The sequence below is a fragment of the Pelobates fuscus genome, chromosome 1, assembly GCF_036172605.1.
Source record: "Pelobates fuscus isolate aPelFus1 chromosome 1, aPelFus1.pri, whole genome shotgun sequence".
In the NCBI taxonomy this organism is placed as follows: Eukaryota; Metazoa; Chordata; class Amphibia; order Anura; family Pelobatidae; genus Pelobates; species Pelobates fuscus.
The window spans coordinates 378,511,044-378,535,499 of record NC_086317.1 but is presented as its reverse complement, the minus strand read 5'-3'; the positions used below and the strand labels follow the sequence as shown (position 1 = coordinate 378,535,499).

The following is a 24,456-nucleotide window of genomic DNA, read 5'->3' as shown; positions in this document are numbered from 1 at the left end:
GTCTCAGCACAGCTGTGCAGGTAGGTGTGCCCTAGGCCCTATCCCATCAGAGCAGGGTAGGTAGGTGTGCCCTAGGCCCTATGTGTACTATCCCAACACAGCAGGGTAGGTGTGCCCCAAGTGTACCTATTGTCCCAGTAGAGCAGGGTAGGTAGGTGTGCCCTTAGTGTACCTGTTGTCCCAGCAGAGCAGGGTAGGTGTGCCCTTAGTGTACCTATTGTCCCAGCAGAGCAGGGTAGGTAGGTAGGTGTGCCCTTAGTGTACCTATTGTCCCAGCTGTGCAGTGCCGGATGTTGCCTATGCCTGCCCTAGGTGCATTGTGCCCTAGGTACACAGAGAGACAGAGTGTTGCTCTCCATCCCATGTGATCCCCTCACACACTCCCATCCAATCCCCGCCCAGCCAGCAGGCCCCGCCCCCTCTACGCACACCGGCTGGATCCTTGGCTGTGGCATTGTTCTGCGGTCCGTCTTGTATCTCTCCGCGCTCTGACAGACCGAGCCAGGTGGGGACACGCTGCGTACATCCGCTCTGCTGCCAGTTCTGTTCAGTAAGGTACGGGGCGAGCTTGATTCACCGACCGGGCTATAGCGCGCGGTGTGCGGGGAGGCACAGCTAGGAGTGGCAGAATGGTCGCCCTCACTGCCGCGACTATATTGTGTGCGTGCGGTGACCAATATGCATTCTGACCCCGCGGTCACCAAGTCCCTTACTATGAATGCCTCTGGAGCCCGAGGGCCCGTAATGTGTCCGTGCACGCGCACCGCTTTCGTGCTCAGTCTGTGAGCGCGCGGCTATGACCTGCATGGTAGAGCGCCCCCGCGCGGCAGGTAGTGAGACAGCGCGCTGTGCCTCATCACTGCCTTCTCCAGGCCCCCCACTGTGTATGGCAAGGTCGGGGGCAGGCAACCTTCCGCATTCCTTGTGCGGACTACATCCCCCATGATGCTTTGCCAGTGTTATGGCTGTAAGAGCATTATGGGAGATGTAGTTCACATCTGGTGTGCTAAAGTTCTCGTTTTATTGATAAATCTTCTGTATCCTGTAGGGGCTTTGCTAGTTAAAAACCAAAGAACAAGGTTACTTGCACATTATCCTAGATCCCTATGCACATGTAAATTATTATTTTTTTTTTAGTTTAGTTTTTATTGTATATTTTTTTACTTCAGCTGTAAACTGACCCAACTTCAGATGTTCCAATCAGGAGAGTTTCTCATTCTGGTTTATGATATCTTTTCTTACCCCATAAACTTTTGTCTAGCAAATAATTTGTCTTCAAAGAGTAGTTCCATTCATCACAAAGGATGAGTGGAGCTGTCCCAAAAACCGATGACAACCCCCCACAAAGGAGCCTGGATTGGTGACACCCTCTATTAATGCCACACACAAGGGCACTCCCTTTCATTCTCAATTACAAATGTCATCGCACACCATCCTCATGTCACACACCTTTGTTCTACATAGAACCCCTGATGTGACTAATCAAATCACAATTCAGCTCACTGAGCTACCGATTAAATTTAATATCTGTTACTATCATTGAATATATTTTCTCTTGTTTTGTTCTCTATATTCTGTTCCTTTATAATATTGGCTATATATCCATAATTTACCTCAGACATAGGCTGGAAACACCAACAAATAAAACCCTAAGGAAGATTAAATGCACGTGGACTACCCTAACACATCATTAATGCTCACGAAAGGTGCTAATTACATGAATAACGCTCTGTATCCGAATAATTATTGATTTACATTACAACTGTATATGCACTGAGTCATGCAACGTTTCCTTTCTGTAATGCTTACTGTGTCTATAAACACTCAATAAACACAGAATGTTAAACTAATTACAACCATACTGCAGCTGCGATAGTTGGGGACTGATGCGCAGCTAGTGCTGCAGCCGCATCCAAATGCTTATCATAGGCAAGCATTGAATTCAATGCTTTCTTATGAGCTGCATTGTCAATTGACCAAGTTTTTCACAGTCATTGCAGAGGAAGCGCTTCAATAGACGCATTTAACGATGCAATGTAAACATTGTCGATTCTACACGGTGAAAACTACAAGGCCCTGCACCCAGACCATTTAATTGAGATTAAGTGATCTGGGTGACTTTACTTGTCCTTCAAAGGTAAACCCTGAGCAGTATAATCACTACAGCTCACTGTAGTGGTTATGGTGTGAGGAGTGCCCTGTTGCCCCACAAATGTAAGCAAACGGTTCACTAAAGATTTGAGATTTACTTGGGGTCGGCCAGGTACCAGTCACCTCCTTTCATGAGACCTGGAATCTTCTGCCCAAAGCTAGTCCTGCGGTCAATAGTGAAATTGTCCAGCAGACTCGAGGTAAGTTGCCAAATGCTTTTAATTATACTGCCAGGGCATTTTTGGCACAAATATCACTACAGCATGCTGTTATGATGCTTGGAGTGTTCCTTTAAAGATTTTCCCTACGACATATCATCCCCTCAATGTTTTCATGAAAGATTAACAAATAAAACAAAAAAAAATTTTTTTTTTTTTTTTTTAATTATCTATGATTACAAGTCTATTTAGATAAACTCAGATAAATGTTTCTGATTCAGCTATTTTGCTAAATTTACTTATTTACATAGGCTGAAAAGAGACATATGTCCATAAAATTGATTATGAATTTTCACTTTAGTGAATTGATTTTATCAAGGATTTCAAAAAATGCTGGCAAAAATAATCTAGCTAAGAAAAAAAATCTAATTTAAATTTTGGTTTTACTTTTACATTTTTCAAATTTTGGAGGTTGGTTCTAAAGTCACCACAACTTGAGTATGGTATATAAGTATAAATCACTTTTTTAATGTCTTACATTTGTGTACTTAAGTTTCACTTTGTTTGATATATGTTTTGATAAAATACTTTTCAACAAGTGTATATGCAAAAAATTTCCTTTAAGTACATTCCAATTTTTCTTTCTACAGATATTTTTGTTAATTTGACCAACAAAAAAGGAAAAATGATGGAAGCTGTGTTGATTGATATGTTTAGCATAGAGTTTAATACTCATTTTCGGCACATCAATCAATTTTTGGCCAAGGCAATGAAACTGGTTGCGGAAAAGACTGTTGTCTCCTCTGATCCTGCTGTTTATATCATGTACTGTCAGACATTTGGATGTGATAGTAATGATGCCAGAGAAATGTTCTTGCGAGCCATCAGGTCTTTTCAAGCTCTGAAGAAGCGTATCGAACTGGTAAGCGGTGCTAGCGTAGCTGCCACGTTGTATAATGTGAAACAAAAACTAGATGAACGGAATGTTAGAAGAGTCAACGTGATCTTGCCTTTTGAAAGGTCTTGTCTAATGAAGGCCTTCATTGACCGTCTATTTACCCAAGTCTACTACTTTGAGTATGATTCCTTGGACCTGAGTTACGGAGATGATCAGACAGAGAAACCTGCCAACACTCACAGTGGGGTTCTTAATCTTACAGAAAAGCAACTTGAATTAGTCGAGAGTGATATCCAAATATATTTACAAAGCATTCCTGCCAAAGGGGAACTGACAATATTAAAATCATCATTAATACCTGGTAAGTCAAAGATGAAGCACAAATTAGAAAAAAGTTTGTTTTTTCATAAACATAATAACAATTATGTTGATTATAGATTTATTTGTAGCGAATAAGAAGCACTCTCACCAACATAAATTTATTGGTGCAGTTCAAATCTTATGTAGATCGAAGTTTCGGCCAATTCTGGCCTTTATCAAGATTTCACTAAAGTTAGAATTGACAGAAATTCTAAGTTAATTCCACGTGTAGAGTCAAAATGTCTGAATTGAAGAAAAATTATCTCAAGGCGGATGTTTTGAGTTTGACAATTTTAGTCTATTTAGACTAAAATTTAGTCTAAAATCTAAAATTCTCTTTGAATTCCTAACCATTTTTACTTTAGCAAATAGCCTTCTAAGTTTTGCTAAGAAAACCTATCATTTTAAAGACTCTATTTTATCTTCATTTTGTCTTTAAAAAAAATAATTTATTAGCATTTATATGTTATAAAGACCATATTTTATCTTTACTTTGTCTTCAAAATAGTAACATTTATGATATTTGTAGGACAGGTAAACTAAAGAGAAACCACAAATGTTATTCCTATCCCGTAATTCATCACTTAACGTTTTTTTTCTTTTTTTAATAATAATATATGTTTTAATTCTATTTAATCGAACAGAAAGCGTGTTCCTCCACGGATTTACTACACGATACGGTGGAATATCATACATTCCACTGCTCTCCTCCTTGAACCTTTACAGCAGCGACAAGAGGCATGATTCGACTGCAGTTGTTGCGGAGAACCTTCGCCGTCTAGCCAGAGCTGTGGGGTTTAATCCAAAGAACTTTCACCTTGTCAAGGTATATAATCTATGGAACTGGTGATTATTTGGTTGTTTTACTCCTTTTTATTTTAATATCATAATGGATATGTTTAATATATTTAGATACTACTTATTACTAACTCTTCCTGTCCATAGACCTGAAAGCAACCAAAGTAACTATAAATGGTCCTATTGGAAGTTTTAAACTCAGCATTCTTTCTGACAGACTTTCAATTATATGAACACTTGTAATTGAGGTGTACTGCCCACATGCAATGCAGACTAACCTTTTGTATTGTTGAATTTTCTGGTCACAGGTTTGAGAGTTCCAACAAGAAGCAGGGTGGTGAAACCTTCTCTGCCATTTAGGAGTTAAATAACTTTTATTTATGTTTATGCAGCCCTAGCCACACCATCTCTGACTGTGACTGACAGCATGTATGAAAACAACATGATTTCATAATCAGTCAGATGTTAACTTACTTTAAGCGTTTTCCAGCACTGTAAATTTAACGTTAATTACATGCAGGAGGCTCCTGCAGGGTCTAGCAAGCTATTAACAGAGCACTAGATAGAAAAATTCAAAATTAAACAGAATTTGCAATAAAGGAAGTGTAAATATTAGATTACTCTTTACAGGAAGTTTTTAGGAAGGACATTGTTTACATCTACTGACAGATTTTGTCCCTGCAAAATGTTGTACACTATGTCAAAGCTTCATGTAAGTCATTTTTGAGAACATGGTTCAAAGAATGTTTTAGGAATTGCATGTATGCTTATAACCTTCCTCACATGTAGGATTAATCCAAGAATATTTTCTCTAGAAGTAAAGCACTCTTCCAGTCTAGCTCATAGAGATGCGGGTGATCTTGCTTTTGAAAGTTATGTAAACTCATGTTTTTGTTTGTTTTGTTTTAGTATTTTTTCAAAATGTAGTTTTTGAAATCCAGTATGTAAATCCAATCAGAATTTGTCCCCTGAAAGATATATCTGGAATACTAATTACTTGCTCCCCATGGCACCACATCCCTTTTCGTGTACAATGATAGTGTGAAAACTACATTTCTGTCTCATCAAATGTCAATCCATACAACCTTTATGACAGTGATAGTCTGATAGTAATGAGGGGAGGTTAGCCCAGCACTCTGAGCATATAATTGCTATCCAGGCTGAACAGCAGCGATAGATTATTTTTAAAACCAATGGGACACTGAGCACATCCTTTGGTTGTAGACTCAATAAATAATGTGTAGTTAATCAGAAGAGTAAGCACTCCCTATGCTATGGACTTATTGGTGGAAAAAAGTATGAAATATTAGTCTAGCTTTAAAACATATTGCCAACTAGTTTGTTCACACACCTGGGTGTAAAACATTGATATACTTAGCCTACTAAATGTATGAATGCAAGTGACAAAGCCGGTTAATCCCTTGAATCCCTTTAAACATTTCCTGCCTGAAGGCCTTTTATTTCCCTATATTTCAACATATACCTTGACTTGATTCTGTACGACTCTGCACTCTGTCCTGCATTTTTTCCCCCCATCTTTGCAGTTGCTGTGTTTGTGGTTTATTTTACAGGTAATGGAGTGAAATGGTACATTATTGGTGTCCTATTTGAATTTCTTGGATACCCTTTCTTGGTGGCACAAAGTATTTACCAGTATTCTTTGTTCAGTTTAAGCTGGAGATTGATCCTCAACATCTGGACATTTGTCTCGGATTGTATTTGAAGAGCGTTAAGTCAGGGGATTATGGCCGACTTGGTTGAATTCTAAACTTGAATAGTACAGTGGCAGAGCGTTATAAATTAAAAAAAAAAACGGATGGTCATGCAGTTTACTTTAAGCAGTTTACAATTCTGTCCTAATGGTGTTACAGATCGAACCTGTACTGATCATTGGTATTGAGGACTGGTTTGAGAACCACTGTGGTAGAGACTACACATTTGGAAAGTAATTAAAGGAACACTATACTGTTAGGAATATTCCTGACACTATAGTTGTTAAAAATGTAGTTTAGGGTTTAGGTTCCTGGCCCTCATGTTAGGAGTAAAAGGTGAGTTTACTTACCTTGCTTCCAGCGCCGGTCTCATTACAGCTGGCACCGCTCCTGGACTAAGATTAGCAAATTTGACACACAGCCAATTTAATGCATTGGGAGGCTATAGCGCATGCGCAGCTAAATGCTGCGCCAATCCGCATCTTCTCATAGAAATGTATTGTATCAGTGCATCTCTATAGGGAGTGTTCAGCTTGTGCAGCACTGACCCAGGAAGCGCCTCTAGTGGCTGTTTAACTGCCACTAGAGGTGTTTAAAAGGCACAACATTATACAAATTCACATATTACAGATGTTTTACAGTATCATGGGAAATTTTAATTTGTGCATTGTCTCATAACTAGGGTAAAAAAACATAATAAACAATCATGTCTTGTAGCTGGAGATTTACCATGGAAAACATTTAAACTGGTCTAAATTGAATTTGATGAAGACATGATTTTAGTATTAATTCAATGTGTGTGAGGCAGATAAAACAAATAGTTAACATTTGACAGGAACACTAGCTTCAAAAACATTTTCTTGTATACTGTATGCAGGCAATACGAATACAGTTACCATCCCCATCCCCTTCAAAAATGGTGTTCCATTGTATTACAAAGCTGTGTTTTGACCACTCTAGGTTGAAATTGAATGGAAATAACATTTTCCCTGGCCATTTTTTTATAGGAACACACTATAGTCACCAAGACAACTTTATCTCAATGAGTAGACTAGGTGCAGTATCCCTGTCCCCTTAACCATGCAATATAATACACTGCAGTTTGAGAAACTGGAATGTCTACATTACAGAGTTAACTTTTCATCTTGTGGCAGCCTTAGTACAATCATTAGAGGGGAAGAGAGTCAAGCAGCACCAATGGAGCCTCTGCACTGACAAAAGATGAGTAAATCTTTATTTTATTTTACTTTTGTGCTTCGGGGTGGGGGGGCCTGTTAGTAGGGACAGTAACACTATATTGTTAGCAATACAGATTTGTGTTCTTAACTCTGCATTGTTCCTTTACTGCATTATATAAAAATGCAAAAAAAGGTTACAAAAAGTAAGAACTATACTTGCCTTGAATGTCATGTAGCTGCGGAGTCTAGAGTGGCTATCTAAAGCTACAGACAGAACCCTCTTCTTGGCAGGTAGACGATCCACCAGTTAGGACCCTCTCATTCTGGCCCATGGTGTCTGGTCTTCTCCATAAGCTCTTGCTGGGCTCCTGCTAGGAATAATTCTACTCCTCACATGTGGCTACATCTTGGCTGTCTCCAGGGAGGATAGATAGATTCCAACCTACTTATGCATGTTATTTGTGGATGTTACTTGCACAAGTTGGATGAAAATAACACCGGAAAAGGGGGAATTGAAAACCGCCATAGCTTTATCTGAGCTAGAGGGCTGGCAGTTTGCTGTAGTAATTGGCAATTCTGAAAACATTAAAAATGAATGCTAGGTAATCTTTGCAATTAGGCAAGGTTTTTATGGTGTTTTGAGTGACCTTCTAACTCCTATTTGTAATGAATTGTGTGGATATATTTGAGGCCCTTGTAATACATTGTGTCTGTGAACCATGCATTACTATGAATGCAGGCATTGAAACTTAATTTGCCAGTCGATATAACAGGGGCGTCATGTAAGATATTACTTTTAAAATTCTTGCTGCACTGAAGTCTGCTTTGGCCAATAAGTTGATATAAAAAGCCTTCAAACAACACTGGCACTCATTTACTACTGTACTGTAAACTCTTTTGTTATGCATGCAGTATATAGCTTCATTTGAGAAGATTTGGTTCAGAACAACATGTGCTCAGTTTCATGATTTTGGAAAATTGATCAACATTCTCCTGATGACCGTGCTAGACTTTATTAGTATATATGGTCTAAAGAACATAGCTTAATTTGGTATTTTAATGCAACAATCCTTTAAGACAACACAGTATCAAGTCCATATAGCACTAGTTGCCAATGACTACTAACATTAAATGTTGACCACATATTCAGAGTATTTAACTAAATTGTAAATGCTCAGTGACTTTTGTAAGGATGACCCTGGGCTGCATTGAAGTGTTTAGGGGGCTGGTATTTGACAATCCTGCTCTATGGACTGTCAATCAGGCAGCTACTAGACATACTTCCTAGTGAAGACTGTAGAAAACTGATAATATTGATTGCAGTTAAGTCCATCATAGAGAAGCATTCTCTATGAAGAGAATAATTTGATTGGCGAAGATCATCTGTCCAGATGATCTCACACAAAGCAGGAGTCTCAGCCTTGGAGGGACTGGGACTGGATGACCTGGAAGTATAATTTTGACCTTTACAGGTGGGCCCAACAATCTAATAGGCACCAGGGACATGCTATTGTTATAAATACATATATGTATTCAAGGAACAACACTGAATGTCTTCCAACTCTCTCTGTGTCATTGATCCCTTTTCTTCTGAGATTCTAATAATTTACAGTTGTTGAACAGTAGAGCAAAGGTTACTTAATTGTTTATAATTTGATGCCACCAAGATATTTGCATTTCTATACTAAAGCAAATACTGTAACTTCCATAGAAATGCTATTGCAGCATTTGTGGCTTGTGTAATGTAGAAGTGAGAGTCTGGATTAGCATGTCCAACTTTAAAGGGACACTATTGTCCCCAAAACAATTACAGCTTATTGTATTTGTTTTTAGTGAGTATAATCATTCCATTCAGGCGTTTTGCAGTAAACACTGTTTGTTTTTTTTTCAGAGAAAATGCAGTGTTTACATTACAGCCTAGGGATACCTCCATTGGCCACTCCTCAGATGGCTGCTAGAGGTGCTTCCTGGGGTAGTCCTGCAGTGTGCAGCCCTGACATTGTGTCTCCACCCTCTGCATGCAGACACTGAACTTTCTTCATAGAGGTGCATCTCTATGAGTAGATGCTGGTTGGCCTCGGCGATGTTTGGCTCTGCCCCTGACCTGCCTCTTTGACAAACTCAGCCAATCCAATGCTTTCCTATGTGAAAGCATCGTGATTGGTTTTTGTTTAACACATCAGATCAGGGACCAGGCCAGCAGCAGCAGACTGGAATACAAGGAAGATTTTGCTATATTTAAGGGGTGAGGTGGCCAGGGCGGCCGGCTAGATGGTGTTTTTGACACTATAGGATCAGAAGTGTGTTTTTGACCCTATAGTGTTCCTTTCAAAAAGTATGGTGGGAACACTATCATTACGAATACAAATCTGTATCCCTAATGCTATTGTGTCCCACTCCCTAGTTATACATAGGTGTCTCCCTTATCCTCCCGTTTGCTGTAAAAATTTGAAGAAGAAAAATATATCCCCCCTTTTCCAGCTGCAAAGCTACCTCAAACATTTCACCTACCTGACTACAGTGATGTAACAGAAGAGCCATGTCCAATCCAATATTCCTTATAGATGAACATTAGGGACGTAATGCACATGCTTGATGATTACCACCTGAATTCAAACTTCCCCATGGGAAAGCATTAAATCAATGCTTTCCAGTGGAGGCTTTTGCTTCACTTAACAAAGTTTTACTTGATCAGTGCAGAGGAAGCTCCTCTTGTGGCTGTCATACTGAGGATGAATTATCCCTGCAAAATAAACTTTGCAGTTTCACGAAAACTGCAATCTTTTACGTTGCAGTGTTAAGAGGACAGGGACACTGCACCCAGACCACTTCATTTAGATGAAGTGGATTGTGTTTCTTTCGTGTTTCTTTAAACAAAATGAAATATAGGATCCAGGCTGTAGGTCCCAAGTAAGCAACGCATTTTACCAAACATCTAGAGGATGATGTGAATAGACGTTTTTCACCATAACCTCTACTATCAGCTATAGTGGTTATGATGACTAGTTAATATCAATTTCCTTCTGTGAAATAATGATTATCTCCTTGTGGCTATAAAATCATTTGTGCCACCATGATGGATAACAAGAAAAACTATACCAGTAAGTACATTTTTCTCTCTTTAATGAAATGACTAAAATATGTTTTATCTTTTTGTTTAGAGGCTATTCATTCCCATTGGAGTACCCACTGTAGGCTTTAGGAGATATCACATAATCACTGCACAGGATTGGCTGTTAGACCCTTATTACTGTTCCTTTTTTTGTCACTTTGTAATGCTAGGCTGCACATGCCAATGATGTTTGGATCATGGGAAAGAAAGAACCTGACAGCTATGATGGGATAGTAACCAATCAGAAAGGTGTCACAATAGCAGCTCCTGGTGCAGACTGTATACCTTTGCTTTTTTCCGATCCAGTTAAAAAAGTATTTGGCGCTGCTCACTCAGGTAATGGTGATCCTGCAAGCCACACATATGTGGTATAAGCAGATGTAATCATGATATGTTTACTAGAAATCTAATGTATAAAATTGGGCAGGTGAGCATTTTTTTTTTACATGGTGCTTTACTTGCCACCCTCCGTAGCTAAGTTTAGTCTACATTAGTAAATTGTTTGTTTTTTCTCAATTGCCATGTAATTAGGATAAAAATCGCTTTAGGTGTGTTAGCTATTTTTAAAATTAAAATTGTAATCTGTATAACTGCTGCAAAAAAAGCCTATTTTGCTTATCCCTTGACATAACATACAGTAGGTAGTTATCCAGAATGTGGTGGGCTTTGAGGGCTGGAAGGCCTGAAGAATCTTGTCACATACGATTACATAAAAAGAGTTGACAAACCGCCATGATGCGTTGATGGCCTTTAGAGTAACAGCATTATTATTAATATATTTTTATATAGCGCCAACAAATTCCGTAGCCCTTTACAATGGATGGACTAACAAACGTAATTATATCTAGACAAGTTTGACGCACAGAAACAGAGGGGTTGAGGGCCCTGCTCAATGAGCTTACATGCTAGCGGGAGTGGGCATAGGCAGAGGTTAAGTCTATTAAAAAAAATCCTCAATTATATTATTATTGAACATGTTAAAAATTAGGCTCCATAAATTTAAGGAGGTTCTTGTTTATTCTAATTTCCTAGCTTAGTTTCTAAATAGCTCATTTTACCTGTATGCAATATTATTGATTTGTAAGATAACACATAAATTGTTATACATAGTGTTGAGAATTTACATATATTTTTTACATTTTCCTTTCCCATTTTTATCTATGTATGTGTTCCTTTTTAATGGTATTCGTGCAGGATTTTTTTATTTTTTTATGATGAAATTGCAATGCTTTGTTGTATTCTTATTCACGGGCTGGGGAATCTAATTGTTTTTGTTTTCTGATATTTTTTTAAAACACAATCCATCCAGTATAAAATAGTTGTAGAGAGACCAAATGCAAACAGTTCACTCACTAAATTCTCAATATCAGATGAACAACTTATTAACTATACCCTAAATTGCAGTGCAAGAAGTGAGCAGGACTCTATTTAGGCCAAGTAAAATAATTTGTCAGCTCTGCTGTTTTGGTCTATGTTTCACAATTTTACTTTTTAGTCGGTAGACTCCTTTGTGTGAATAGTTTAACACGTTACTTTTAGAGAACCATTACTTTTTAAAATAAGTGTCGATTTTACATGTGTGTATGAATTTCATGTAGCATTTGCCATTATAATGCTAACTTTATGGTCTTCTCGTCATTCTGACATTTTAATATGTCATAATTAATAGTAGATAAAACACAACCAATTGATTATTTTGTAATGTGACAGGCATTGATAGATTTGCTCTTCCACTTTATCACTTGACCGGTAAGTGATTGCTGTAAAGTCTCTAATAGTCACTCTAAACACCAAAACAAGGACATGTTAATGTAATGGACAATGTGAAACATTGCCATTTCCAGGAAACAGCAATGTTTACAGTTGTCTGAACCCACGCCAGACTGGCAGCCACTAGAGGCATTTCCTACGCAAGACCTTTGATTTTTGACGGTCTTTACATTCAGCATCCTCATGCACAGTATGATGATCCCAAACATGCCCAATGCTTATCATAGAGATATATTGAATTCAATGCTTCTAAACGGGGTGATTGCAGCACATGTACCATATGTGAAGTGACTGCTGCGATTAGACTGAAAGCACTGTTTTAGAGCTTTTTCTTTTTTTAATTTAAAAATGCAAGGCACAGAAAAGTATATAAAGGAAGAAACACTAATGTTAATAACATTAACTCTAACGTGAGTGTTCCTTTAAACATATAGACCACCTATCAACAGTGACGTGTTTGTATTTCTTTTTGTTATGACCGAAATTTGCATATTTGAAATTATATATGCAACCTGACCTCCGGTTTAAGGAAGCAATGTTCCTTTATGTGTTGCTTTGTGTGTAATGCAGTGCTGGCTACCATTCCTTGGTAAAGCAGTTATTTGTAGGATCACTAAGCATCAGATAAAATGAAAAGGACACTCGAGGCACCAAATAAATTTTAATGCATTCGGTTTTGGCATTGCTGGCATACCATTGCTAAAGACGTTATGACATCAGTTTGTGTGGCCAAGGTAGTCTTAAGGTTTAGTATTCTGAAAAACATTTATTTTTTTTTGTGCAAAAAGTATAAAGATTTGAGCATGCAAAAAAAAATACATACAACATATTAATGCGGCCAAAACCTTTGAAATGCATTGAAATGGTATTGATGCACAGTGCCCCTTTAAGTTCACAAACTAATGAAGTGCCATGTTTAGCCATCAGAACCTATATGTCCATTATCTTTAATATAGCTTAAGAATAAAGTTTTTGTGCAATACGTTTTATGTACACGCAACATATTTGTAGTATAATATTTAGCTGTTCTGTAGTATAGTCGGTGTATAGATAATGCCCATGCAGTGTCACTGCTTAATTCTCTGCTGTTTAGAATTTAAATCACTTTCTTAATGCTGACCTAGCCCTCCACTTTCTATGAATCACACAGCCTTAATGGCAAAAAAAGTTAAATTTTCAGTCAGATCTAACAGCACATAATCTTAATATTAGAAGTTCTTATCTCCTGCTCTGTTAATTGAACTTTATTCACACACTAAATGCTGATGCATGCTCTAGCAAGCATTAGTTAAACACACTGTGCATTAAGGGAAGTTCTAAATCTAGACCTCTTTTTCAGGAAGTGTGTACAGAGGTTGTGTGAGTGACAGCCAAGGAAGGCGCGTTTAGTGCATCAAATAATGACTTAACTCCTGAATACCAGAGAATTAAGCATTGAGACTGCAGTGGCATGATCCAAACACCAAAACTGCTTCCTTAAGCTAAAGTTGCTTTGGTGCTATAAGTATCCTTTTTAAGAATGTGCTTTTATGATGCTTATTAATTCGTCTTCTAAATTATTCAAAATGGTAATGGTTCATTCATGTATGCATATGTTTTTATCAATTTTCTATCATTAAATGGGATCTTGTATATCATGGCTCATGATTCCTTTCTTGACAATGTTTTTTTTAGCTTTATAATACCTTAGTGGGCACTATTCCTCTTGCCCAGCCCACTTATTTAAAGTAACACTTTAGTGCAGGGCTCGACAAATCCCAGGTCACCGTGGCAACCAGGAATTTAGTCCTGGCACCTGAAATTTGTGAGCCCGCTCCCTTTGAAGAATCAGGGCGGATGACTGCGCGTTCTGCAGGCGAGCAGCGTGGGAGCTGTGATCTCCGTGCTCTGCTCCATCGCGCGCCTTTTAGTGATGCCGGAGCCGAAATATGATGTCACTCCAGCCCCGGCATTACTAAGCGGCGCGTGAGGGAGCAGAGCAGGGAGATCATTGTTCCCTCGCCGCCTGCCTACAGAATTCACAGCCAGCCGCCCTCCTCCACTATTCCCAGGTCCGCCTCCACTGCCCCCTTGCCGGCTGCTCGCTTCCACTGTTCCACACTCGACCCCAGGAAAAACAGATCTACTCCAGCTCTCCCAAAGGTAGGGAGGCTGGGTGCGATAGAATTGCATGAAAACAAATAGTAATGTTTTTGTGTGTGTGTGTGTATGTATCTGTGAGTGTGTTTGTCAGTATATTTGTGTATGTCTTTCTGTATCTGTGTGTCTGTCAGTGTCTGTGTGTGTTTATGTCTGTGTTTTTGTGTGTCTGTCAATGTATGTGTGCGTCTGTCAGTGTGTGTGTTTAGGTGATAGGGGGACCTAATGCATGGCAAGTGCCGCACACATTAGGCCTTGTCCATAGCAAGGTATTGCTTCAATTAAGTGGTCTGTGTGTCCCTTTAATTATATCCCACACCCTCCCGTTAAATAGATTAAAACATACCCTGGAGTCAGCGCTGGGCAATCCATGGTCACACTCTGAGCCGGTGGACAGAGGTCTTTAATAAAAAAAAAAAAAATTAAAATAAAATAAAGACAGTGTAAATGTTGAAAATGGAGAATGATGGGAGGGAACACTAAAGCTTCCACTTTCAGGCACACATGACGACAGACGTCATATTAGCCTTTTTTTCCCCAAAGAGGTTGTCTAAGTTACGAGTGCCGGGGATGTTACTAGCCCTGGCTCAAAAGTGCATATTTCTATGTATGTGCAACGTTTCAAGCAGAGTATAGATTCAAGAGTGGTCATGGTGGTTAAAGTAACTTTTTAATGAATAAGTTAGCAAGACCGTGAACTAGTCTTTAGTCCGGATCCATCCTTACCTTTTGAAAGAGAGGCCAGAGAGCTGGTGCTAGGTTAGATATGATTTGGAGGTTGGGGTTTTGGAATGCTTATTTTATATATGTCGTGAACTTTAATATGCAAAGATTTCCTGTTGCAGGAAAAATCACTGAGGAAAAAATATATGAAAAAGTAACCATATTAAAAGCTTTTATTTATGGAATTGCGTTTTGTTTGTTTTCATTTTCTTCTGCAGGTTGGAGAGGAACCTTAATGGGTGTAGCAATGGCCACAGTAAACGCTATGGTGTCTGAATATGGATGTAGTATGAAAGACATACAGGTGGTTCTCGGGCCTTCGGTGGGACCGTGCTGCTTTACTCTTCCCCAGCAAGATGCCAAAGCATTTCACGATATCCATCCACAGTGTGTTAGGCAGATTGAATCACCCAGCCCTCATGTTGATATACGAAGAGCAACCAAGTGAGTATGGTATTTTTAATCAATATCAGTAATGTATGGATTTGAACGAAATGATGTTGTAAAGATTACGTTCTATTTTATGTGCTCTCACACACTTTAGTTAAATTCGTCAACCTTTGCTTTATGTACCACTGTCACCAAGGAGATAGTCTGTTTATATATATCCGTGATTAAGACTGCACCTTGGATTTGTAGCAAAAAGTTTGCCGTAGGAACACAGCCATGCAGGAGCTTCCATTTTATTGTTGCAGTCTAAAGAAGTGTCGATTTCTACATTTAATTATATTTTCACACTTTACAAACACGTTTTTGTTAAATATAGTTGATAAGTAAACCTAATATTAAAAATCCTGTGAAATGACAGTTCCTAATTAACTGCTTAAATCTACCCCACTTAACCGATCCTCACGGTCTGGGGGCTACTGCCTGACAGCCCAGACAGTCCCCCCTCTGCAAACTAGGCTCCCACGGGCCATGTGATTGCATATAATTTGTATATATTATGTGTGTAAAATATATATATATATTATAAATTATAAATAATAAATACATTTAAAAATAAATATATATGTAATGTTATTCTAACTGTATTTTGATATTAATATATATTTATACCAAAATACACTTAGAATGAAATGTTATATATATTTATGAAATTATTTATGTAATTACCGTATGTATATAGATATATATTTTGTATATTTTTTATTTATATATATATACACACACACACACGTGTGTGTGTGTGTATAAAAATAAAAAATATGTATCTATATACATAATTTCATAAATATACACATAGACTTAAAATATATAAATATGTGTGTGTATATATATTTTTAAATTCTACGTGCATATTTATGTAATATTTTTACATAATTAAGTAATTTTATTGATTGCAATTTGGGAGACCTGCCTGACAACCAAGGCCGAAAGTCCAGATAATTTAATTTGCTAACACTGTATTTAACCCTGTAACTTTCCATGTCACCCTAAAACCTGTACATGGGGGGTACTGTTTTACTCAGGAGACTTCACTAAATACAAATATTAGTGTTTCAAAAGAGTAACACATGTCACAGCGATGATATTGTCAGTGAAAGTGAAGTTTTTTGCATTTTTCACACACAAACTGCACTTTCACTGACGATATCATTGTTGTGATACGTTTTACTGTTTTGAAACACTCATATTTGTGTTCAGCAAAGTCTCCTGAGTATAACAGTACGCCCCATGTACTGGTTTTATGGTGTTTTTGAAGGAGACCGGAACAAATATAAAGCTTGCCCATTTAATTTTTTTTTTTCTTTTCATTGAAATTTGCCAAATTGGCCTTTGAGACCGTATGGTAACCCAGGAATAAAAATTACCTCATGCTGGCATACTATTTGCAAAAGTACACAACCCAAGGTATTGCAAGTGGGGTATGTCAAGTTTATTTTAGTAGCCACTTAGTCACAAACACTGGCCAAAATTAGCGTTCATATTTGTTTTTGTGTGAAAAAAGCAAAACACTAATATTTGTGACTAAGCGGTTATTCATATTTTTTATATACATATATGTGTATGTATGTATGTCATTCTAAGTGTATTTTATTACAAATATATATTAATAATAAAATACAGTTAGAATGAAATTACATATGTATAAATAATTAAAATTAAAATATATATATGTATGTATTATATATATCTTCATTCTAAGTGTATTTTAATACTAGTATATGTATAAATACATTTAATTTAACGTGTGTAATAATATTCTATTTTACTTTCACACCAGCAGCGGGACTGTCTGACAGCACAGACCGTCCCACTGCAGGCAGATCCACAGCCAGCTATAGGGGGCCATGTGATTGCTCTTTGAGAGCGATCACATGACCCCCGGGGGCCTGATTTGCCTTGGGAGGGCTGCCTGGGCTGTCAGGCATTCCTCCAGAAGAGGATTGCGGTGAAGGTAAGTACCGCGGACCTCCAGGGGCTGAAAGCCGTTACGGCGTTCTATGCCGCCGCAAAAGGTTTAAAGCCCATTATAATGGGGACGGCATAGAACGCCGTAACGGCGTTAAAGGTATCTTCTTCTTGTTTACTTTTTCTACCTTCTCGATAACCTGTGAAAACAGTGCATACAGTCTTCTGCACCCAAATGATGTTACAGGATTCCACACTATTTTCCTAGTTACTTGCTGGGAGTTGTGGGATTCTTGCATGCCACTTGGGGGCGAAGCAGGTGATCAATTCACATCCAGTAAACAACATATTTAGATTTTTGTGCCACTATACCAGTGGCATAGATAAAGGGTGCGAAAGTCATAAAGATAAATACAAAAATCATTGTCTGTATTCGAAAGGAACATATTTTAATCTCTTAATGTCTTAGCAGTTGGCCTGACAATGTATAGTTGGAATGTGATGCCATGTCATATATGTATTTTCTTTGAAATACTTGTCTTTGGTGTTACTTGTTTATTATTAAAAAATCAATTCCATTTATTTTCTGCTCTCTATTCCTAAGAATTCTATTAGACCATGGTGGGATTCTTCCAAGTAACATCCAGGATGACCTTATGCTGTGCACGTGCTGTAATCCAGATCTATTTTTCTCACATAAACGAGATGGTGATACTTTTGGAACCCAAATTGGATTCATTTCCACTAGGAATTAAAATTGACATTTTTTGGTGTTGGAACTTTTTGTATTACATCCTCATGCTTTTTTTTTGTTTGTTTCTAATTTTTTTTTCAGGTTTATTTATTGACATATTCAGTGCCTTTTGCACCCTGTGTTTTGAAGTAATTTTTGTTTTGTTTTCAGTTGTGTTTTGAACAATTTTTTCTTTTTTTTTATCTAAAGATATATATATTTTTTTTTGTGTGTTTCTGCTTTCAAAAATAAAGACTGTGAATAGCTTGTGATTTACCATATATTTAAAAACTATAAACAGCAAACAGTCAGAATTCTTGAATAGTTTGTTAGAGGTTTTTGGTTTTTTTTTAATGGCAGAAATGAATTATGTCTTTAGTATTTTTTATTGCTGCTTTTGTTTAGTGATTATAAATTTCACACATTGCTACTGTTCCATGAGCTCATTGGAATGTGTGTTGTTCACACAATCCTATTAAAGTGATGACCAACATTCGCTAGCAACCCAGTTGTTTGTAAACTACATTTCCCACAATTGTGACATATGGGGTTCTAAGGTTAAAAACACATACTTGCTCTTTGAGAACAGATAGGTTACTTACTGAAGTGTGATTCGTCAGGAATTCAAAGTAAATTTCAAGTTTTTGACAAAACAGCCAAACTGAAAACATAGGTGACTTGGGGAATTTTCTACATCAGCTATTTAGACCCAAATTTTGAAATTCACTTTGAATTACTGAAAATTCGCAAATAAGTTTATGTAGAATCAAGACTGGAATTTGTAAACATATTGATAATGTACCATATATTAAAATGAAAATATCAATCTATGGTTTGGTCACTGAATCACAAATGGTTAAGTTAAAGGGTTACGCATAGCATAATGGCGGGTTGTAGTAATTCTGATGTGAGGAGCACCCTGGCCCTGTTTACATGTAATGGGCAAACGGTATTGCAGCGGTTTGCCATCTTACTATGAACCCTGCGAGATGCCGATAGTTCTTCCAGCTCTGGGCTGGCTGATAACACCCTAATGAAGCTGCTCAAGGTGGAGTTACACCTCTGGCTAGCAAAACGCTGCACATACAGACTCCAGGCACCATGACCACTTCAAATCACTAAAGTGTTCATGGTGCTAGAAGTAACCCTTTTACTAATATGTTATATTATGTTTTTATAGAATCTTCATTATTCCTTGAGTCACATATCAATGTATGTATCTCAAAATATATGTTTAAATATGACTGAGAAAAAAACCAATCGGTTTGATCATTTTATAATCCTATTTTGGAGCATTTGTCAGCTGTCTTGTTATGTTTTTTTTTTTTTTTGGGGGGGGGGGGTTTATGTAAAAAAAAATAGACAACTTCCAAAGACCAACTTTAGTACAGTGGAACCTCGGTTCTTAATCCATTCCAGAAGGCTGTTTGAGAATTGGTATGTTCGAAAACCGAATCAAAATTTTCCATAAGAAATAAATGAAATGAAATAAAATTTAGCTTCACTTTACCTGTCAGCTCTGTTTGCTGACCGAATAGAGCTGTTTGCTGACAAAATGGAGCTCTGTTTTCTTTGTCTAGTGCTAGGAGGCCGATGCCTCATACCAAGGAGGTTCCAAAACCGCAACAAAGAGGTTAAAGGGACACTCCAGGCACCCAGACCACTTCTGCCCATTGGAGTGGTCTGATTGCCAACTCCCACTACTCCTAACCCTGCAAGTGTAATTATTGCAGTTTTTTTATAAACTGCAATAATTCCATTGCAGGGTTAACTCCACCTCTAGTGGCTGTCTACTAGACAGCCACTAGAGGTCACTTCCTGATTTCCTTGCTAGAGCGTCGCTGGACGTCCTCACGCTGTGTGAGGACCTCCAGCGTCGCTCATTTCCCCATAGGAAAGCATTGAAAATCTTTTTCAATGCTTTCCTATGGGGAGCGCTAATGCGCATGCGCATTAGGTCTCCCCGGCCGGTGGGCGGGATCAGTCTCTCCCACCGGCCGACGGAATCAGAGGGCGGAGCAACGCGGAGGAGGAGACAGCGACAAGGGACATCGTCGCTGCCTCAGGTAAGTGACTGAATTGGTTTTCACCCCTTCAGTAACCGGGGATTGGGGGGTGGGAGGGAGAGGGTACCTCCAGTGCCAGAAAAACTGATTGTTTTCCTGGCACTGGAGTTTCCCTTTAATGCTGTGTGATTTTGTTCTAATACCGAGTTTAGTGCTGGTACCTAGACATTTTTTTTTCCCTCAAATATTTTGTTTGAATACCGAATTGTTGGAGTACGGGAGCGTTCAGAACAGAGGTTCCACTGTATATATTTAACTGTATTTCTGTTTGAATCTATTGACAAACATGCCAATATCTATGTGTATTATTTTTGAATTTCGTATGAACTGTGTACATTAAATGTTAACCAATAAAATGTCAATAATTTTTTTGGGTGTGTATTTATTGTTCCATTTAATTAAAGAGTTCAACATTGTGAATATTATGTTCTTGCATTCTTGAAAACGATAGAAGTGCAGTAGTTTTATAATATCAAAATTAGTCCAGGAGACTAATGCCTTTTTGTTTTCCAAAGACGACGACGACTCCTCCAGGTGACATGTCGGCTTGTATGGTAGTGGAGGGAAGTAGAAAAGCTCTATTTTCTTCCTGCTGCCATGCATCTTCAGTTCTTTGTGACTTCAGTTTCCAGGAACCATTACAACAACAGATGATGGGGAATGGTGTAAGATTGCCACTTAATTGAGACAGAGTATTTATTCCCAGACCATGTGACCCATCATCTTTTCTTGTCTTAAACAAATCTGAATCTACCTCACAATATAACTTGACACATATCCTGTTGCAGATCTGTAGCACATGTGATTCTGGAGTAGAAGATTTGTTTGAAATTGGTCTTTAAAAAAAAAAAAACCAAAATGTCTGCCAGACAATTTGAGCTAGGTGACAAAACACAATAACTTATTCACTGCACAAATAATAGATATTGTATTTATAACAAGTTGCATACGTTTGCATTTATTTTACTATGTAACAATCTTAGGATACCTTGAAGGTAACTAACATAAGGTATTTGTTGTGCTTTTGATATCGACTTGAATAATCATGGTAGAGGACCTAGTTTTGAACTTATGTGTTAAATTCTGCATTGACAAACTGTTTTGATTTTTGAATGTTGTGCGAATTGGTCAGAAAAAATAAAAATGGTTGCCAGACCACGTGACCCAAGTAACAACCTACAAAAATATTGACACAGCATTTGCTGATACGGTAGTAATATGTTGAACAAGTTGTAGTGATATAGATTTCTTTTCAGCAAACCAATAAGTTTGAATGACTATCTGTTCCTGTCCAAATTAGAAATAATAAAGTTGCGTGCACGCAGAAGTAAATTCACACTGACACGAGGTTCAGGTTAAATGAAAGAACTTCCGGATATTTAATGGCATCTGTTAAAAAGTGGGTGCGCAGACCCTTATAAAGGCATAATTACATCACTAAAGAAATTCAAGATAACAACAAGTAAACATTATTAATTGGTTTAGGTGTTACGTGGTTAGTTAAATGCCCTCCCTACTGGGTGTTATATCTAGTGTCACAACTGTCGTCATGAACTTCTCCAGATTTCAGCGCCATCTTGCTAGCACGAGGAGTTCACTCGATGGGAGGGGGGGCTTTGGCAGCCATTTTGAGTAGTTGGCACGTTAGTCTCTCAAGGTTAGTTCTCAAGGCTTTTAGTAACTTCACATTTTATTAAGACTGGCTGCTACAATATTTCATTCAGCAGGAACCTAACATTTCCTGCTGACACACAATTTCTACGAACAAAGCATTCTTATAAGACTATGAGAGCATGAGAAAGAAATATAAGGGTATAGATTTAAAGGGGCCTAATAATTCTACAACAGCCCCCCCTTAAAATGTTAATTACTAAAAGATAAAACTTTGTTAATATCAGAAGACTTGTTAGCCCAAAGACACAGAAGCCCCACGACCGCTAGCTTGGTGTTAATGCAAAGTGCAAGTCTATCCCTTGTCTGACCCTAACAGGCTGCAGCTCATCTGTCAGTACGGCTCTCGAACACTTCACTCCATGGGTATCCCGCGGGGGCTTGTCCACCACTTCTCCACACAGTAGATTGACCCATACAGACGGAAGCTGTCCCTGAGCTGTCCCTTCCTAGAATTTCTGCACTTCATCAGCATAAGGGAGAGTTTGTAGCGGAATACAGGGCGATGTGAGATCTTGATCACCAATTTCCAGATGAGTAAAGGTTGGTGTCGTTTGGTCTACAGTCTTCTGTAAGAATTTTCTGAGGCATGGGAGGACACAACAAACGAGAAGAGCGAGAACAAAAAGAAAAATTAGTAGAGCCATACCAATATGGACTAAAGCTTTCTGCCAACCAGTCATCCAACCAAACCATCTTTCCCAGGGATCAGTTACCCCAGAATTCCTTTTCAACTCTTCTGAGAGTTTATTCAATTTTTCTATGGCCAAGGTGACTTTACCATTAGGACCTGTGTTTTCTGGAATGTAGGTGCAACAAGTCATGGTGTCGGGTAGTATTTTACCTTTTCAGCTAGAATCATATCTAAGGCCAGTCTGTTCTGGAAGGTCATTTGGGATGTGGCCTGCAATTGTTCGGCCAAGCCCTGGAGGGCATCCCTGGTGTAGTTAACAAAGTGCTGCTGGTTGTAATAGATGTAATTAATCCAATTAAGGTTTTTGTTGGCAGTGACTATAGTAAACAATGATTCAAATCCCACCGCAACTTCATCTCTAGCTTTAAATTCGTTAGGTACCCACTCAGGCACCCCAATGGCATCTATGTAAATGTGTGGGTCAAAACTGCCCTTTACTGGGGTTTCACGCTTGGCTCTGGCTGGTATATGTGGAGGACCGAGTATGTCAGAATGGTTATCAGAAATAATGTGAATGGGCATGATGACTTTCGCTAGGGCACATTCTCCCCACCATTCAATCTCTAGCTTGGACCTTATCAGTAAGTCCCCACATAACCAGTAAATATCCCCTAGTGACCTGATATGGTGCTGTAGCAGGTGTTTAGGAACAGTTCTGTAGGTGGCACAATAACCTTTGGAAAAGTTACCCACAAATTTACCAGTTCTGTCATAATTAGTATAACAAGTGTAATTACCTTTGTAAATCGTAACTCCATCTGGGGGTTTGACATTTCCAACTAAGAGAGGGTATTCTGCTGTCCATGCTTTGCAGAGGGACTGATTAGAACCATAATGGTTAGCAAAAAGACCTAGGAAACAATTCTCTATTTCTAAAGGGATAGTTAATGGAACGGTGCCGAGACGGGGTCGGGCACCACCACATACATAGCATGCAGTTCTATTATGTTTATTGGCATTATATCTCATCCACTCTAACCACAAGTTAATGTAATTAAAGCCAGTTTCTGCGGCCATGGTATCTTCGAAGGTGGGGTTAGCAATGGCCATCATGTCCTTAAAGGACTGGATATGTGGTTTCAGCGGATTTGGGACCATATGATCAGCTCCTCGCCACTCTGGAGAGTGGCACATATCTTTAAGATAGAAATTACCTAATTTGTTATAGGAACCTCTCTTCCAATACATTCCCATTACATATTGGTCAGCATCCTCTGGGCCAGGATGTTCAATATTTAACATCAATTTCATAGGTGTACCTCCTCCAGGCTTTCTCAAAGTCATTCTCTGAAGGAGGGATCTACCATGGTCATCTACTTTAGATAAGGCACGTTTTGGTTTATAACCCCCAGCATTCCATCCTGCAGCCCCCCAATGATTACAATTGTGCCCCCATTGCTTGTCAACCACACAAACATAGGGATCTTTTGCTTGTGGTATATCTTTATAGATGGCTTGGATCTGTGACTTGGGAAATGGGCAATCTACAATGTCACAATAATCAAAGGTAAATGTGGCTACACGGGTACATGATGAATTATACCAGAAAGTGTACCCATTAGCATCTTTAGTAATGGCCACTTGCTGGGCTTTAAGGAGGCCAATCAAGGGGATAATGTACCAGAAGTACATGGCTGTACAGGGTCGGTTTCTTCTGGGGCCGGTGTCTTCTTGCAGTGGGAGGCGTGGATCCAGTTGCCTTTCCCGGCCAACTTAACAGAAGTGGAGGTGATCAGCAGAACTTGGAATGGTCCGTCAAACCTGGGTTCCAAGGTGTGTTTCCGCACAAATTTCTTGACTAGGACCCAATCACCAGGGAGCAAACTGTGGTTGCCTGTATCAGTATCAGGATCTGGAATTGAAGAGAAAACTTGGGCATGGATTTTGTTTAAGGCACTTGCAAGTTCAGTTACATAATCTACCAAACCATCAGTTTGC

General features: G+C 38.5%; 1 protein-coding gene across 2 annotated transcripts; it reads left to right on the top strand.

The window, feature by feature from the left end:
• Positions 1-430: 430 nt before the first annotated feature.
• Positions 431-18,277, top strand: LOC134595615 (purine nucleoside phosphorylase LACC1-like). Of its 2 annotated transcripts, none has more exons than XM_063444716.1 (6): positions 431-505; positions 2,960-3,568; positions 4,212-4,393; positions 10,538-10,703; positions 15,218-15,443; positions 17,959-18,277. In XM_063444716.1, the coding sequence occupies exons 2-6, from the start codon at positions 2,995-2,997 to the stop codon at positions 18,107-18,109; spliced, it is 1,299 nt and encodes a 432-aa protein (XP_063300786.1). In that variant the 5' UTR covers positions 431-505; positions 2,960-2,994; the 3' UTR covers positions 18,110-18,277. The 2 variants fall into 2 exon arrangements, with proteins under 2 accessions (XP_063300786.1, XP_063300788.1); XM_063444718.1 differs by having other exon boundaries at positions 437-555.
• Positions 18,278-24,456: the final 6,179 nt, after the last annotated feature.

Excerpts from the sequence above, each read along its gene's own strand:
- LOC134595615 (XM_063444716.1), top strand. The coding sequence starts at position 2,995 with ATGATGGAAGCTGTGTTGATTGATATGTTTAGCATAGAGTTTAATACT. Across the intron at positions 4,394-10,537 it reads AGAACTTTCACCTTGTCAAG|GCTGCACATGCCAATGATGT; the intron begins GTATATAATCTA and ends TTGTAATGCTAG. Across the intron at positions 15,444-17,958 it reads GATATACGAAGAGCAACCAA|AATTCTATTAGACCATGGTG; the intron begins GTGAGTATGGTA and ends TCTATTCCTAAG.